The sequence below is a fragment of the Aotus nancymaae genome, unplaced genomic scaffold (genome assembly GCF_030222135.1).
Source record: "Aotus nancymaae isolate 86718 unplaced genomic scaffold, 86718_ANA_hifiasm-v0.15.2.pri h1tg000018l, whole genome shotgun sequence".
Classification (NCBI taxonomy): Eukaryota; Metazoa; Chordata; class Mammalia; order Primates; family Aotidae; genus Aotus; species Aotus nancymaae.
The window spans coordinates 21293156-21308624 of NW_026988430.1; the positions used below are offsets into that span (position 1 = coordinate 21293156).

The 15469-nt window shown below is 41.7% G+C and overlaps 1 protein-coding gene across 7 annotated transcripts in view; it reads left to right on the forward strand.

The window, feature by feature from the left end:
• The window catches only part of RPS6KB1 (ribosomal protein S6 kinase B1), a 61417-nt gene that overhangs the window by 24684 nt on the left and 21264 nt on the right, over positions 1-15469 (forward strand). For all 7 annotated transcript variants that reach the window (XM_012445480.2, XM_064378422.1, XM_064378425.1 and 4 more), the window contains exon 5: positions 14520-14667. In XM_012445480.2, the coding sequence (XP_012300903.1) occupies positions 14520-14667 (148 nt within the window). The remainder of the gene's footprint in view (positions 1-14519; positions 14668-15469) is intronic.

Sequence of the window (15469 nt, forward strand, 5' to 3'; positions counted from 1 at the left end):
ATAGAAAAAAGAACTGTATTTCTAACACAGTTATAATACCTCTTAGAATGTCAGGTATGTTTCATTACTGTTATTCCTATTTTATTTCTGCATGGTGAGGGTGGAAGAGAGAGCTCTTATAATTCTTTGCTGAGGTAACTCTTCTCTGTTTCTGGTCTCCTCCTTATTTCTAAGTAATAAACATGTACTGCTATCTCCCTTTTTTTTTTTTTTGAGATGGAGTCTCGCTCTGTTGTCTAGGCTGGAGTGCAGTGAAGCAATCTCAGCTCACTGCAACCTCCTCCTTCTGGGTTCAAGAGATTCTCCTGCCTCAGCCTCCTTAGTAGCTGGAATTACAGGCACACACCACCATGCCCGGCTAATTTTTGTATTTTTATTATAGACAGGGTTTCGCCATGTTGGCAAGACTGGTCTTGAACTCCTAACTTCAGGTGATCCACCTGCCTCGGCCTCCCAAAGTGCTGGGATTACAGACATGAGCCACTGCGCCTGGCTGTATTAATTTTATTTTATGAGAGTTAAAGATTTTAATTTTGTTTACTTCACTCTCCTTTATCCTCATTTTCTCCTTTTGCTTTGCTTTCTTTGAATCTGCTATTGTCCTCTGATACCTTCCAACAACTTTGTAAAACACCTTTCAGTCATCAGACTTATAAGGTAATCTATTAGTTCCATTTATTTCCCAAAGGCATATCTTAGGAACTTTCTATCCACCTGTTCTCATCTGGACTGGTAGCTGGTAGCTCTTAAGTCATAATTGTTATGACTGGACTCCTTCTTCAACACAATCCTTGGAATCCTCTTGGCTCCTTCGGTGTTGGATCTTTTGTTTCCTGGATCCCATATCTTCCTTTTTTTCCTTTTTCTTATTTTATGACCTTGTTTGGTGACTATACTAGTGGCTCCCTGAGAAAAAGGAGAAAATGTAAAGATTTTTATAATCAGAAGTATCCATATTGCATATTTGAGAATTTCTTTACGTTTATATTTATTTGATTCTTTGGGTATATTATTAGATTTGAAAATTATTTTCACTTAGAATTTTGCACCATTTTCTTCTATATTTGAGAGTTTCTGTTGAAGCCCTTTGGCATTCTGATTCCCAGTCCTTTACACATGGCCTGTTTTTCTGTGGAAATATTTAAGATTTTCTCTTTATTTCTGATCTAAATTTTTATAGTAATGTGTCTTGCTTTGACTTCTATTATTATTTTTATTTAGTTAGTTTTGAGACAGGGTCTTGCCCTGTCACTTAGGAGTGCAAGTGACACAGTGATAGCTTAGTGCAGCCTCAAACTCCTGGGCTCAAGCTATTCCCCCACCTCAGTCTCCTGAGTAGCTGGGACCACAGGCATGTACCACCAGGCCTGGCTAGTAGAAAAATGTAGAGATGGGCACTCACTGTGTTGCCCAGGCTGGTGTTGAACTCCTGGGCTCAAGTGATCCATCTGCCTTGGACACCCAAAGTGCTGGGATTGAATTACAGGTATCACCCACTGCACCCAACCTATTTAATTTAATTATTTATTTTTAAGAGACAGGGTCTCAGTCTGTTTCCCAGGCTGGAGTGAGGTGGTGTGATTATACCTCACTGTAACCTCTAACTCCTGGGCTCAAGTGATCCTTCTGCCTCAACTTCTGAGTAGCCAGGACGATAGACGCATGCCACCATGCCCAGTTCATTTTAAAAATGTTTTGTAGAGTTGAGGTCTTGCTGTGTTTCCCAGGCTGGCCTGGAACTCATAGTCTCAAGCAGTTCTTCTGTTTTCCCTCCCAAAGTGCTGGGTTTACAGTCATGTGTCACTGTGCCCAGCCTATTTTTATTCTTTTAATTTTAAAGCTTTAGTCTTTCAGTTCTAGGAAATTTTCTTATGTGTTTTCTTTGATAATTTCCTTCCCACTGTTTTCTCTTCTTGGAATTGCAATTTGTTGGATGTTGGATCTCCTGGACTGATCATCTAATTTTTCTTATTTTTTCCACATTTCCATTTCTTTGTCTTATTGTTTACTTTCTTCTACTGATTTTTTTAAAGCTATTGTATTTGTGATTCTCCAGAATTCTTCCTGTTGTTTTTGTTTTATAGCAACCTGTTTTATGAGTACCATATCTTATTTTATTTTAAATTTTATTATTTTTTTGAGACAGAGTCTCAGTCTATCGTGCAGGTTTGAGTGCAGTGGCATAATCTCGGCCCACTGCAACCTCTGCCTCCCAGGTTCAAGCGATTCTCCTGCCTCAGCCTCCTGAGTAACTGGAACTACAGGCATGTCACCGCACCTGGCTAATTTTTGTAATTTTAGCAGAGATGGGGTTTCACCATGTTGGCCAGACTGGTCTTGAACTCCTGACCTCAGGCAATCTGTCCACCTCGGCCCCCCAGTGTGCTAGGATTACAGGTGTGAGCCACCATGCTCACCTCTCTGAGATTTTTAATTATAATTCTTTGAAATGTTCTTTTGTTTTATGCATGTTCTTTTTTGAGTTCTTGTTTTCTTTGAGTGATTTAGTCAGTTTTAGTCACTTCGTTCCATGTTAAAGGCCTTCCTTAGATGTCTGATGTCATTGATTATTCTTTTTTTTTTTTTTTTTTTTTTTGAGTTGGAGTCTTGCTCTGTTGTTTAGGCTAGAGTGCAGTGGTGTGCAGTCTTGGCTTACTGCAATTTCTGCCTCCTGGGTTCAGGCGATTCTTATGCCTCAGCCACCGAAGTAGCTGAGATTAGAGGCCTGCGCCACCATGCCTGGCTAATTTTTGCATTTTTAGTAGTGACGGGGTTTCGCCGTGTTGTCTGGCCTGATCTCGAACTCCTGACCTCAAGTGATCTGCCTGCCTAGGCCTCAATAATCCATCAACTGTGCCCAGCCCTGTTATTTGTATTTAAGAGTAGTACTCTGAATAACTGATCAGAAGTTCTGTAAACTTCTCTGCAGGGTAGTCAAGTAGTTAGCTGGCACTTGACCAAGAACTTTAAATAATAGTGTCTGTAGGGCCAGGTGCGATGGCTCATGCCTGTAGTCCAAGGCAGGTGGATCACCTGAGATTAGGAGTTCAAAACCAGCCTGTGCACCGTGGTGAAACCTGGTCTCTAGTACAAGTACAAAAATTAGCCGAATGTGGTGGTGCACTCCTGTAATCCCAGCTCTTCGGATGCTGAGGCAGGAGAATCGCTTGAGCCTGGGAGGTGGAGGTTGCAGTGAGCTGAGATTGCACCATTGCATTCCACCCTGGACAAGAGTTGAACTAAAAAAAAAAAAAAATTGTGTCTGTATATCTTTTCTTCTGGGGAGGATCAGTTAGTGCTAAGAAAAATCCTCCATTCTTTTTTTTGAGACAGAGTCTCACTCTGTCGCCCAGGCTGGAGTGCAGTGGAATGATCTCAGCTCACTGCAACCTCCGCCTCCCAGGTTCAAGCAATTCTCCTGCCTAAGCCTCCTGAGTAGCTGGGATTACAGGCACATGCCACCATGCCCAGCTAATTTTTTTTTTTTTTGTATTTTTAGTAGAGATGGGCCAGGCTGGTCTCCAACTCCTGACCTCCTGCTCCGTCTGCCTGAGCCTCCCAAAGTGCTGGGATTACAGGCATGAGCTACTGTACCTGGCCCTAAATCCTCCATTCTTTTGCCTGGAAAAAGCATTCTGGCGCTGAGTGAGAGGAGATGGAGATCTCACCCTTCAACACATGGGTTTTCACTAAACTTGAGTTTTTACATTAGTGTCGATACTGTAGATAAATTTTACTCTGTGTATCTAAGCTTTCGCTTTTTTTTTTCTTTTTCTTTTTTGGTCCCAGAGATATTAACTATCCTAGGGTTAGTTCTTTGACTTAGTATTGAGATGGAAACCTTCTTGGTCTGTCTGTTCCTTATACAGACTTGCAGATGATCTCCCTGTTTTTATCCCCTTTACCTTCTGCCTTCTCTAGTCTCCGATTCCTCTAATTTTTTCCCTTCCTTTTAATTTTACCTCTAATGTTTGAACCTTGCTAGGGTTCTGTAGATAGATTCAACTTCTTTTGTGTATTCCCCTTTGTAGGCACTTAGGTTAGATTCAACTTCTTTTGTGCAGGCACTTAGGTTTGATCTTACCCCACTCTGCTACATCATGGACCATTGCTTTATCCCCATTCTTTTCAGGTTCTTTTCAGTTGTGGGGTTCCACATATCTTCTGGTTTTACTGATGCATTATGTATATGTTTGTTTTCTTGTTCTTTTTTTTTTTTGAGACAGAGTCTCACTGTGTTGCACAGGCTGGAGTGCAATGGTGTGATCTTGGCTCACTGCAACCTCTGCCTCCTGGGTTCAAGCATTCTTCTGCCTCAGCCTCCCAAGTAGCTGGGACTACAGGCATCTGCCACCATGCCCAGCAAATTTTTATATTTTTAGTAGTGACGGGGTTTCACCGTGTTACCCAGGATGGTCTCGATCTCCTGACCTCATGATCTGCTTGCCTTGACTTCTCAAAGTCTGGGACTACAGGTGTGAGCCACTGTGCCCAGCTATTTTCTTGTTCTTGTTGTTTGGGATTGACTACTGAAAAGATTCCACTTTCTTTTTTCTTTTCTTTTTTTCTTAAAACAGAGTTTCACTCTTGTCACCTAGGCTGGAGTGCAATGGTGCAATCTTGGCTCACTGCAACCTCTGCCTCCCGGGTTCAAGTGATTCTCCTGCCTCAACCTCCCAAGTAGCTGGGATCACAGGCCCCGTCACCACACTCAGCTGATTTTTGTATTTTTAGTAGAGACGGGGTTTTGCCATGTTGGCCAGGCTGGTCTTGAACTGCTAAACCTCAGGTGATCCACCCTCCTTGGCGTCCCAAAGTGTTGAGATTACAGGCATGAGTCACTGCGCCTGGCCTCTACTGTCTTAAAACAAAAGTTCCAGTGGAGAACTACACTCAAAGATAATCAAAATGACTTTAAAAAAAAATTATAAGACTTGTAAAACTTTGGTCCTTATCTTCTTGCTGATTTTTTTTTTTTTTTTGAGGCTTGCTGTGTTGCCCAGGCTGGAGTGCAGTAGCGTGATCTTGGCTTACAGCAACCTCCACCTCCTGGGTTCAAGTGATTCTTTTGCCTCAGCCTCCCAAGTAGCTGGACTACAGGCACCTGCCACCACAGCTGGCTAATTTTTATATTTTTAGTAAAGACGGGGTTTCACCATATTGGCCAGGCTGAGCTCGAACTCCTGACCTCGTGATCCGCCCACCTCAGCCTTCCAAAGTGCTGGGATTACTGTGTCTAGTGCCTTCTTGCTGATTTTTATTTCAGCAGTATAAATGACTCTTCAGTTTGAAAGCTGAGGAACAAATATTGTGACCACAATTTTATTGGTAATTGTCTTTAAAAAGCCATCTAGATTTTTTTTTTTTTTTTTTTTTTGAGACAGAGTCTTGCTCTGTTGCCCAGGCTGGAGTACAGTGGCATGATCTGGGCTCACTGCAACCTCCGCCTCCTGGGTTCAAGCAATTCTCCTGCCTCAGCCTCCCGAGTAGCTGGGATTACAGGCGTGCACCACTATGCCCAGCTAATTTTTGTATTTTTAGTAGAGACGGGGTTTCACCTTGTTGACCAGGATGGTCTCGATCTCTTGACCTCGTGATCCACCCGCCTTGGCCTCCCAAAGTGCTGGGATTATAGGTGTGAGCCACCGCGCCCAGCCGAGATTAATGATTTTTTATCTGTAAAACATGCTAGGTATAGAATTGAAGGCAGTATAACAGTGCTTGTTACAGAAATGTTGAAAGAAGTACTGGTCAAGATTCTTTTTTTGTTTGAAACAGAATCTCACTCCATCACCCAGCTGGAGTGCAGTGGTGCAACTCAGCTCATTGCAACCTCTGCCTCTTGGGTTCCAGCAATTTTTATGCCTCAGCTTCCTGAAAAGCTTGAACTAGATAACTGTGTCAAGATCTAATTATGCCTAATATGGTTAGGCCTGAGACCAGGTGTGTGCCACCATGCCTGGCTAATTTTTGTATTTTTGGTAGAGACGGGGTTTCACCGTGTTGGCCAGGCTGGTCTCAAACTCCTGACCTCAAGTGATCTGTCCACTTCGGCCTCCTAAAGTGGTGGGATTACAGGTGTGAGCCATTGCACCCAGCTTCTGGTAAAGATTCAAGTGATTCATTCCTTGTGTGGTGTTATTTATATCGGATAATCAGTCCTGACCATATTAGGCATAATTAGATCTTGGTTAAAATATGTTTTTGGCACAGTTATCTAGTGAAAAAAAAAAAAGAGTGTTGGTTTTTTTCCTCCACTTATGTGGATGGGGGTGGTATATTGGGAAATCCATAGACTTAATTATTGCTAAGTGTCAGGCCTCATTTTGGGGCCCAGGGATCTAGTACCTAAGTTGTTTGCCTCTACTTTTGTTTGGTTGCCATTATTTCCCATTCTTGGGGTTCTTTTCTTAATCCTGGCTAGAGGATCTGATACTGTCTCCTTCCTTCTTGTCCTTGAAAGCAAGCTCACAGCAAAAATAATGAAAGTAAAGAGATTACTAGGGTTAAGTCCAGCGCTTTCATTCCTAAATCCCCAAGTAAGATGACTGTAGGCTCCCTTTGAGTTCCGTCCTTCTGATTTTAATTATCCTGAAGGCAGAGTACTAACCCCTCTGACCTGAGTTTGTGGTAAGAATATACCTCTTTCCCCAGCCTTTAAGATGAAATCAGAGTAGAACCAGGTGTCCCCTTAAGTGAGTTGTTTAAATCTAAACATTCTGTCTGGATTTATTAGTTCTCCTGGGACTGTTCACTTCTTCTAGGAATGGTACCATTCAGGTATTTGCTTAGAGTGGAATAGTGAGGAAAAGACTATCAACAGCCATCACCTGACTATACCAGTTGCAACAAAAATATACTGTAGAAGCAAAATACTATTGCCCATGGCATTACTTCACCTCCCACTGTACATTTTAGAACCTTTGGCCAAAGATATTCTCCACCTCTGAGATACTGTGCTTTTATAGAACAATAAGTTTCTCACTTTTGACTTACTTGTTTCATACAGTGCTTGTTTTTTGGCCCTACGCCCTTTAGTTCTTTAACTTTTCTGTTTTCTTTCTCAAGCTCTTAGACCCCTTCTTATTTCACTTTATTCTGAATCCAGCCTTATGGGCATAATCAACCACTTTATCAGTTGCTAACCCCATTGACCTTGTGTTCAGGAAAGCCCTCATCAGCATCAGCTCACTTGTCAGGCACCTTTATTGCTATATCTCAGCTACTGAGCATTACTAGCAGAAATCACACAAAAGATTGCTGTTGCGAAAACTCTATGACCCCAACTCACTTGGACCCTAAGCACTTTCCAGCAGTTTTTCTGCATGTCCTTAGGTAAATCCTTCCATTCTCTACAACTGTTTGAAGCCCTTCCTATTAGCCCCTCTACTTTTTTTAGCCAAGTGTCTCTCTTCCTACTTAAGGCTGTCCAGTGTGATTTCCTTTGAGTTTGTTTTATTTTATTTTATTTTTTTAATTTTTTGAGACGAAGTTTCTGTCACCCTAGCTGAAGTGTAGTGGTGCAATCTCAGCTCACTGCCTCTTGGGTTCAAGCGATTCTCCTGCCTTACCCTCCAGGATAGCTGGATCACAGGTGCGCATCACTATGCCCAGCTAATTTTTGTATTTTTAGTAGGGACGGGGTTTCACCATGTTGGCCAGACTGGTCTCAAACTCCTGAGCTCAAGCAGTCCACCTGTCTTGGCCTCCCAAAGTGCTAGGATTACAAGCGTGAGCCACTGCACCCGGCTTTGGTTTCCTATTTTAGTACCTAACCCAACACCATGTTAATCTGCAGTTTTACTTGACTTCCTTCGTTCTCCAGTCTTAGTGGAATGTGTTTCTATTCCTTTCCAAGGCTAATTCCTCTCTGTGTTTTGGATATCATCTCTTTCTGCCTATCCAGAGACATTACTCTGTCACTTATCTTCTCTGTTTTCATCCTCTGTCTTTTTTATTTAAATATATTCGTGCCTCTACCATATTTAGCTAAACAAAACCTTCTTTCACATGAGATCTTCCTGTAGCTAACACCCTCTTTACCTCTTCATAGCTGAACTTCTTGAGAAGTAGAGTCCACGTGACCATTCCTTTTTTCTTTTTTTTGAGACAGAGTTTTGCTCTTGTTGCCTAGGCTGGAGTGCAGTGGCACAACCTTGGCTCACTGCAACCTCCACCTCACGAGTTCAAGTGATTTTCCTGCCCCAGAGTCCTGAGTAGCTGGGACTACAGGTGAGTGCCACCATACCCAGCTAATTTTTTTTATTTTTAGTAGAGACAGGGTTTCACCATGTTGGCCAGGCTGGTCTTGAACTCCTGACCTCAGGTGATCCTCCCGCCTCTGCCTCCTAAAGTGCTGGGATTACAGGTGTGAGCCACCATGCCCGGCCTACCATTCCTTTTTTCACACGTTTTATTCTTTTTTTCACTACTGTATTTTGACTTATGATTCTATTTTTTTTTTAAGAGACAGAATATCATTATGTTGACCAAGTTGGAGTGCAATGGCTGTTCTCAGATGTGATCATAATACACTACAGCCTCCATCTCCTGAGTTCAAGCAACCCTCTTGTCTCAGCCTCCCAAGTAACTGGACTCCAGGCACATGTCACCATGCCTAACTCTATTTTTTTCTTTTTTTGTGTTTTTTAGAGTCTTGCCCTGTCACCCAGGCTGGAGTGCAGTGGCCCTGTCTTGGCTTACTGCAGCCTCTGCCTCCCGGTTCAAGCAGTTCTCATGCCTCAGCCACCTGAGTAGCTGGGATTACAGGCACATGCCACGACATCTGGTTAATATTTGTATTTTTAGTAGAGATGGGGTTTCACCATGTTGGCCAGGCTGGTCTTGAACTCCTGGCCTTGAGATCCACCTCCTCGGCTTCCGAAAGTGCTAGATTACAGGTGTGGGTCACCACACCCAGCCCGACTCTACTGTTTTAATGAAGCTCCTGTACCTTAGGTCATCACTGACTTCCCAGTTGCTGAATCCAGTTGTCTTTACTGAATTCATCCTTAATTTAACTCTCTTTTGCACTGATGCTGCTGACCACAGCATTTTGAAACTCTGTTCCTTTTATTGCTATTATTCTACTTTACTAATTTTCTTTTTTTTCTTTCTTTCTTTTTTTTTTTTTTTTTTGAGACAGAGTCTTGCTCTGTCATGCAGGCTAGAGTATAGTGGCGTGATCTCGGCTCACTGCAACCTCTGCTGCCCAGGTTCAAGCAATTCTTCTGCCTCAGTCTTCCGAGTAGCTGGGATTACAGGTGCGTGCCACTATGCCCAGCAAATTTTTTGTCTTTTTAGTAGAGATGGGGTTTTGCTATGTTGGCCAGGCTGGTCTTGAACTCCTGACCTCATGATCCATCCACCTCAGCCTCCCAAAGTGTTGGGATTACAGGCATGAGCCACCACGCCCGGCAATAAGGGCATTTTTTTTTTCCTTTTTTTTTTTCTGACTTTTTTTTTCTTAACTTACCTAGGGGATTTTTCTAAAAAAATAAGGATATATTTATACATAACCACGATATAACTGATTACGCCTGGGAAATTTAACATTGACATATAATACTGTTTTATAATACATAGTGCATAGTCAAACATTCTTATGTGTCTCAGTAATGTTCTTTATAACTGTTTTTTGTTTTTAACATCCAGGGTTTCTTCAAGGATCTCACATTGTATTGAATTGTTCTGTCTCCTTAGTTTACTCTAGAGCCATTTGCCACCCATTTTTTTTCTTTCATGACATTGACATGTTTTGAAGAGTCCAGACCAGTTGTTTTGCAGAGTATCTCTTGATTTGAATTTGTTTCATTGTTTCCTTATGAAAATACTTCTAAATTTTAAATAGGTTAAACACTTTTGCAAGAGTGTTATATAGATGCCGTGTGTTCTCAGTGCAAGGGCTCAGAAGGCACATTATGTCAATCCATCCCATTATTTGGTGACGTTGGATTTGATTACTTGGTTAAGATGGTGTCCACCAGATTGTCCATTGTATACATGCCTTTTTCCTTTTATTTTGTTTTGTTTCGTTTTTGAGATGGAGTCTGGCTTTGTTGCCCAGGCTAGAGTATAGTGGCACAATCTTGGCTCACTGCAACCTCCGCCTCCTGGGTTCAAGCAATTCTCCTGTCTCAGCCTCCTGAGTAGCTGGGATTACAGTCACCCGCCACTACACCCAGCTAATTTTTGTATTTTTAGTAGAGGTGAGGTTTTGCAACGTTGTCCAGGCTGGTCTCGAGCTCCTTGACCTCAAGTGATCCACCTGCCTCGGCCTCCCAAAGTGTTGGGATTACAGACATGAGCCACCGTGTCTGGCCTCTTTCCTTTTGTAATTAACAAGTGATCTATGGAATGATAGAAGCTGTGTGAATATCCTGTCCTATAATAATCTTTACTTAATGGTTTTATCTGCATTGTTTCTTGCCCGAATCAAATATTACTATAGTGATGATGAAATGGAGACTTTTCTATTTTTTCTATATTGTCATTCTTCTGTAAAGATTTTTTTATACTCCCTTTTTAAAATTCTTCTATTTTTTTTTGAGATGGAGTCTCACTCTGTTGCCCAGGCTGGAATGCAATGGTGTGGTCTTGGCTCACTGCAACCTCCACCTCCCAGATTCAAGCAATTCTCCTGTCTCAGCCTCCCAAGTAGCTGGGATTACAGGTGCATGCCACCACACCTAGCTAATTTTTATATTTTTAATAGAGATGGGTGATTTCTACTGTGTTGGCCAGGCTGGTCTTGACCTTGCAATCCACCCACCTCAGCCTCCCAAAGTGCTAGGATTACAGGGGTGAGTCACCATGCCCAGCCTCTTTTTTTTTTTATTTTTTGAGACAGGGTCTCACTCTGTCACCCAGGTTGGAGCACAGTGGCACAATCTCAGCTCACTCTAATCTTCGCTTCCCACATTCAAGCAATCCTCCCACCCCAGTCTCCTCAATAACAGGGACTATAGGCATGTGCCACCACACCTGGCTAATTTTTGTATTTTTTGTAGAGACAGGGTCTCACTGTGTTGTCCAGGGTTGTCTCAAACTCCTGGGCTCAAGTGATCCTCCTGCCTCAGCCTTCCAACGTGCTTGGATTACAAGGGTGAGCCACTGCACCTGGCCCTTTTTTTTTCTTCTTTTTTTTAACAAGGGTCTTCTTTTTACCAGGCTTGAGTGCAGTGGCATGATCATGGCTCACTATAGCCTTGGACCCCAGGCTGCCTTGGCTTACTGCAACCTCTGCCTACTGGGTTCCAGCGATTCTCGTGCCTCAGCCTCTGGAGTAACTAGGAGTTCAAGTGCACACCACCATGCCTGGCTAATTCTTGTATTTTTAGTAGAGGTGAGGTTTCACCATGTTGGGCAGGCTGGTCTCAAACTCCTGGCCAACATGGTGATCCACCTGCCTCGGTTTCCCAAGGTGTTGGGATTATAGGCATGAGCCACCATGCCCACTCTGTTTTTGTTTAAAATCATGGCTTTATATTGATAGCCCTGATTCTAGTCCAGTTCCATAGGGTTCTTCTTTCCTCAGTTCATATTTGAATATCCTTTTTTTCTGCAGTGAGAACTCTGGTAACAACATCAATGCTCACATTTGTTCAGTTGTATAATGTGTGCATAATGAAAATTATAATACTAATAGTATTTCCAGCTACAAACCTACCAAGTTTGATTTAAGATTTCTTTGCAGTTTTTTGTGTCTTACATGTAGGCCACTAAGGGTGTGCAGTCTAAAGTTACTTAAATATCTTTTTCTCTTATATCTTTTTTCTCTTTCTGTGGTAAAGTTATTAGTGTAATAGTCAATTAAATTTATGTATTGCTATTGTATTCAGTTTTACTTCCCACCCTTCATTCTTGTTGATTTTATTTCTGGAATTTATGAAACATTAATATGGTTCAAAAGTAAAAATCTACATTTTATAATTACAGTAATATGTGATTTAGGAAAGAAAAAAATGGATGATAAAACCATTAAGGTTTTACTCAGAAGGTATACTCAAAAGTCTTACTGTTTTTCCTTCCCTTCCATGATTATTAGCTTTTAGTTTATCTTAGTTGTCTTCATTTTTGCAGGTATAAGAAGATACATATTATATATTCTCATTTCCCCTTTCTTGTACAAAAGATAGCATAGTATTCATGCTGTTGTACTTTTAAATACTCTTTTGCACCTTGTTTTCATAGAGATATTTCTTATTTTTATAGCTTTGTTACATGTTGTGTAGATTCCATAGGTTTTCAGCCAATATCCTATGTTTGAGCATTTAGACTGTTTCCAGTGTTTCGCTTTCACAGATAACATTGCAACCAATAACCTGTGTATTTACTTTCCATATTACTTACTGAGATATACCATCATGGTAACTTCCTGGAACTGATACTTAGCATGTCTAAAATAGGGCATTGTTTTCCCAAAAGTTTTTCACTTCCATTTGCTGATATTGAATGACACCATTATCTATCCTATTTCTTGTGCAGAAATGAAGGTATCATCATTTCTTCTCATATCTAGTTTGTCAGCAAATGCAGGTTATGTATTCTTAGCCTTTCATTTTTTTCTTTTTCTTTCTTTCTTTTTTTTTTTTTTGGGACGGAGTTTCGCTCTTGTTACCCAGGCTGGAGTGCAATGGCGCCATCTCGGCTCACCACAACCTCTGCCTCCTGGGTTCAGGCAATTCTCCTGCCTCAGCCTCCTGAGTACCTGGGACTACAGGCATGCGCTACCATGCCCAGCAATTTTTTTTTATCTTTTTAGTAGAGATGGGGTTTCATCATGTTGGGTAGGATGGTTTTGATCTCCTGACCTCGTGATCTGCCCGCCTTGGCCTCCCAAAGTGCTGGGATTACAGACATGAGCCACCGTGCCCAGCCATTTTTTAATTTTTTTGAGACAGTGTCTTGCTCTGTTGCCCAGGCTGGTGTGCAGTCGTGCGATCTTGGCTCACTGCAGCCTACGCCTCCTGGGTTCAAGCAGTTCTCCCTCAGCCTCCCGAGTAGCTGGAATTATAGGCATACACCAACACACCTGGCTAATTTTGTTTTTTTAGTAGAGACGGCGTTTCTCCCTGTTGGTCAGGCTGGTCTCGAACTCCCAACCTCAGGGGATCTGCCTGCCTCAGCCTCCCAAAGTGCTGGGATTACAGGCGTGAGTCACCGCACTTGGCCAGCCTTTCATTTTTTTCTACCTTCATTTTCGTCTTCTTTTCTTTTTTTCTACCTTCATTTTCTTATAGATCTTCTTAGTTTATTATACTAGCCTCCTGACTAGTCTCACTTCTTTCCTAAAACTCCATACTGCTAATAGACATGTCTTTCATAAAGCCACAGTTTGTTCATTTCACTCATCTCAACCTTTATTCTTTGCCTCTAAGATCAGATTCCAGCACCTTTGTCTAGGTGCCCAGGCCGGCCTTCCATTTCCTGGCCTTTACCTACTTCTCTAGCCTAATCTCTAACCACTTCTAACTATACTGAACTTACTTGTAGATTCCCCAAACATATCCTGTCCTATCAAGCCTCTTTTGTACTGAAATGCCTTTTTTCAAAAAAACCTACATTTCTTTGTTTCTTCCCCCCGCCCCCCACCACCTTTTGTGGAGAATGGGGTCTTGCTTGTTTCCAGGCACATCTCGAACTCCTGGGCTCAAGAGATCCTTCTGCCTCTGCCTGCCTAAGTGCTGGAATTATAGACATGAGCCACTGCATCCAGGCCACATTTCATTTTAATAACTTTAAAGCAAGACTTCTTGCTGTGTCACATGTAGTTCCCCTGTTAACCCTTACTATCCTAGGCTTACCTAGGTTGACTTGTCTTTTTCTCCTTGAGACTTTGGGCTCCTGTGGACAGGACAGTCCTATTCTGCTTTCTTGGCACAGCCTGGATCATAGTAGACAGTAGTTTGTGAATATATGAATAAACTTGATCTGATTACAGATTTTTTCTGTTTTTTTTTTTTAATTTATCTTTCATTTTTGAAGCATTGTGGTTTGTATCTTTTTTCCTTTTTTTTAGATGGTGTCTTACTCTATCACCCAGGCTGGAGTGCAGTGGCATGATTTTGGCTCACTGTAACCTCTGCCTCTCAGGTTCAAGCAATTCTCCCACCTCAGCCTCCTGAGTAGCTGGGACTACAGGCATGCCACCACGCTCGGCTAATTTTTTGTATTTTTAGTAGAGACAGGGTTTCAGTGTCTCTACTGACCTCATGATCTGCCTGCCTCGATCTCCCAAAGTGCTGGGATTACAGGTGTGAGCCACCATGCCCAGCGACTACAGATTGATTTTTTTAAAAAGTCTCTGTAGATTTTCATTTACATGTTCACTGCAAAAAATCCAAACTGCGCAGAGGCATGTATGAAGTAAATGTTTTCTATTACCCTGTCTCAGTTTCTAGTGAGAACTATGGTTAATAGGTCAATATTGGCAAGAAAAACACAAAATAGACTTTCCAGTTACTATAGAATAAAAATGTTCGTTATTTTGTTCTTACAGATCATCTCTTTTCCTTTAGGCAATGATAGTTAGAAATGCTAAAGACACAGCTCATACAAAAGCAGAACGGAATATTCTGGAGGAAGTAAAGCATCCCTTCATCGTGGATTTAATTTATGCCTTTCAGACTGGTGGAAAACTCTACCTCATCCTTGAGTATCTCAGTGGTCAGTACATACAGTTTGGTGTAATTATTTGCATTTGCTCCAGAAACTGGGTCAAAATGTTATTTTTCAATGGAAAATACTTATTCCCATTATGGTCAAATAGTGCTTAAATTTGATGAGTACACTGAAGTACAAAATTCAGATATGACCAAATGTTTCTATTTGCAGACAAATATGGAGGAAACTTTAAAGGTTTTTTTCCTTCATCTGTAAAATTTTAATTTAATTCCTTTGTAATCAGTCACTTAACAGAATAACAAATACCTAAGTGATGCAGAGCCTTGAATTGTACTGGGGTAAGATACTGTAATTCAAATAATTGAGAGGATTGTTGAACATACTGAGTATTTGTAGAATTGGGTCTTTAAGAGTTTTTAGTTTAATGTAGCCTTAGTGATAAGGTATGCAGCTTATAATGGAAATCATCCACATTTCCCAGGGCCTACCACCTCCTAGGAACTTGTCACTTCCATATCATTTCTAGATCACAGGTATCTATTTCTTTTTCTTTTTCTTTCTCTTTTTTTGAGATGGAATCTCACTCTGTCACCCAGGCTGGAGTGCAGTGGTGTGATCTCGGCTCACTGCAACCTCGGCCTCCCGGGTTCAAGCGATTCTCCTGCCTCAACCTCCTGAGTAGCTGCGACTATAGGCACATGCCACCATGCCTGGCTAATTTTTGTATTTTTAGAAGAAATGGGGTTTCACCATATTGGTCAGGCTGGTCTTGAACTCCTGACCTCATGATCCACCTGCCTTGGCGTCCCAAAGTGCTGGGATTACAGATGTGAGCCACCATGGC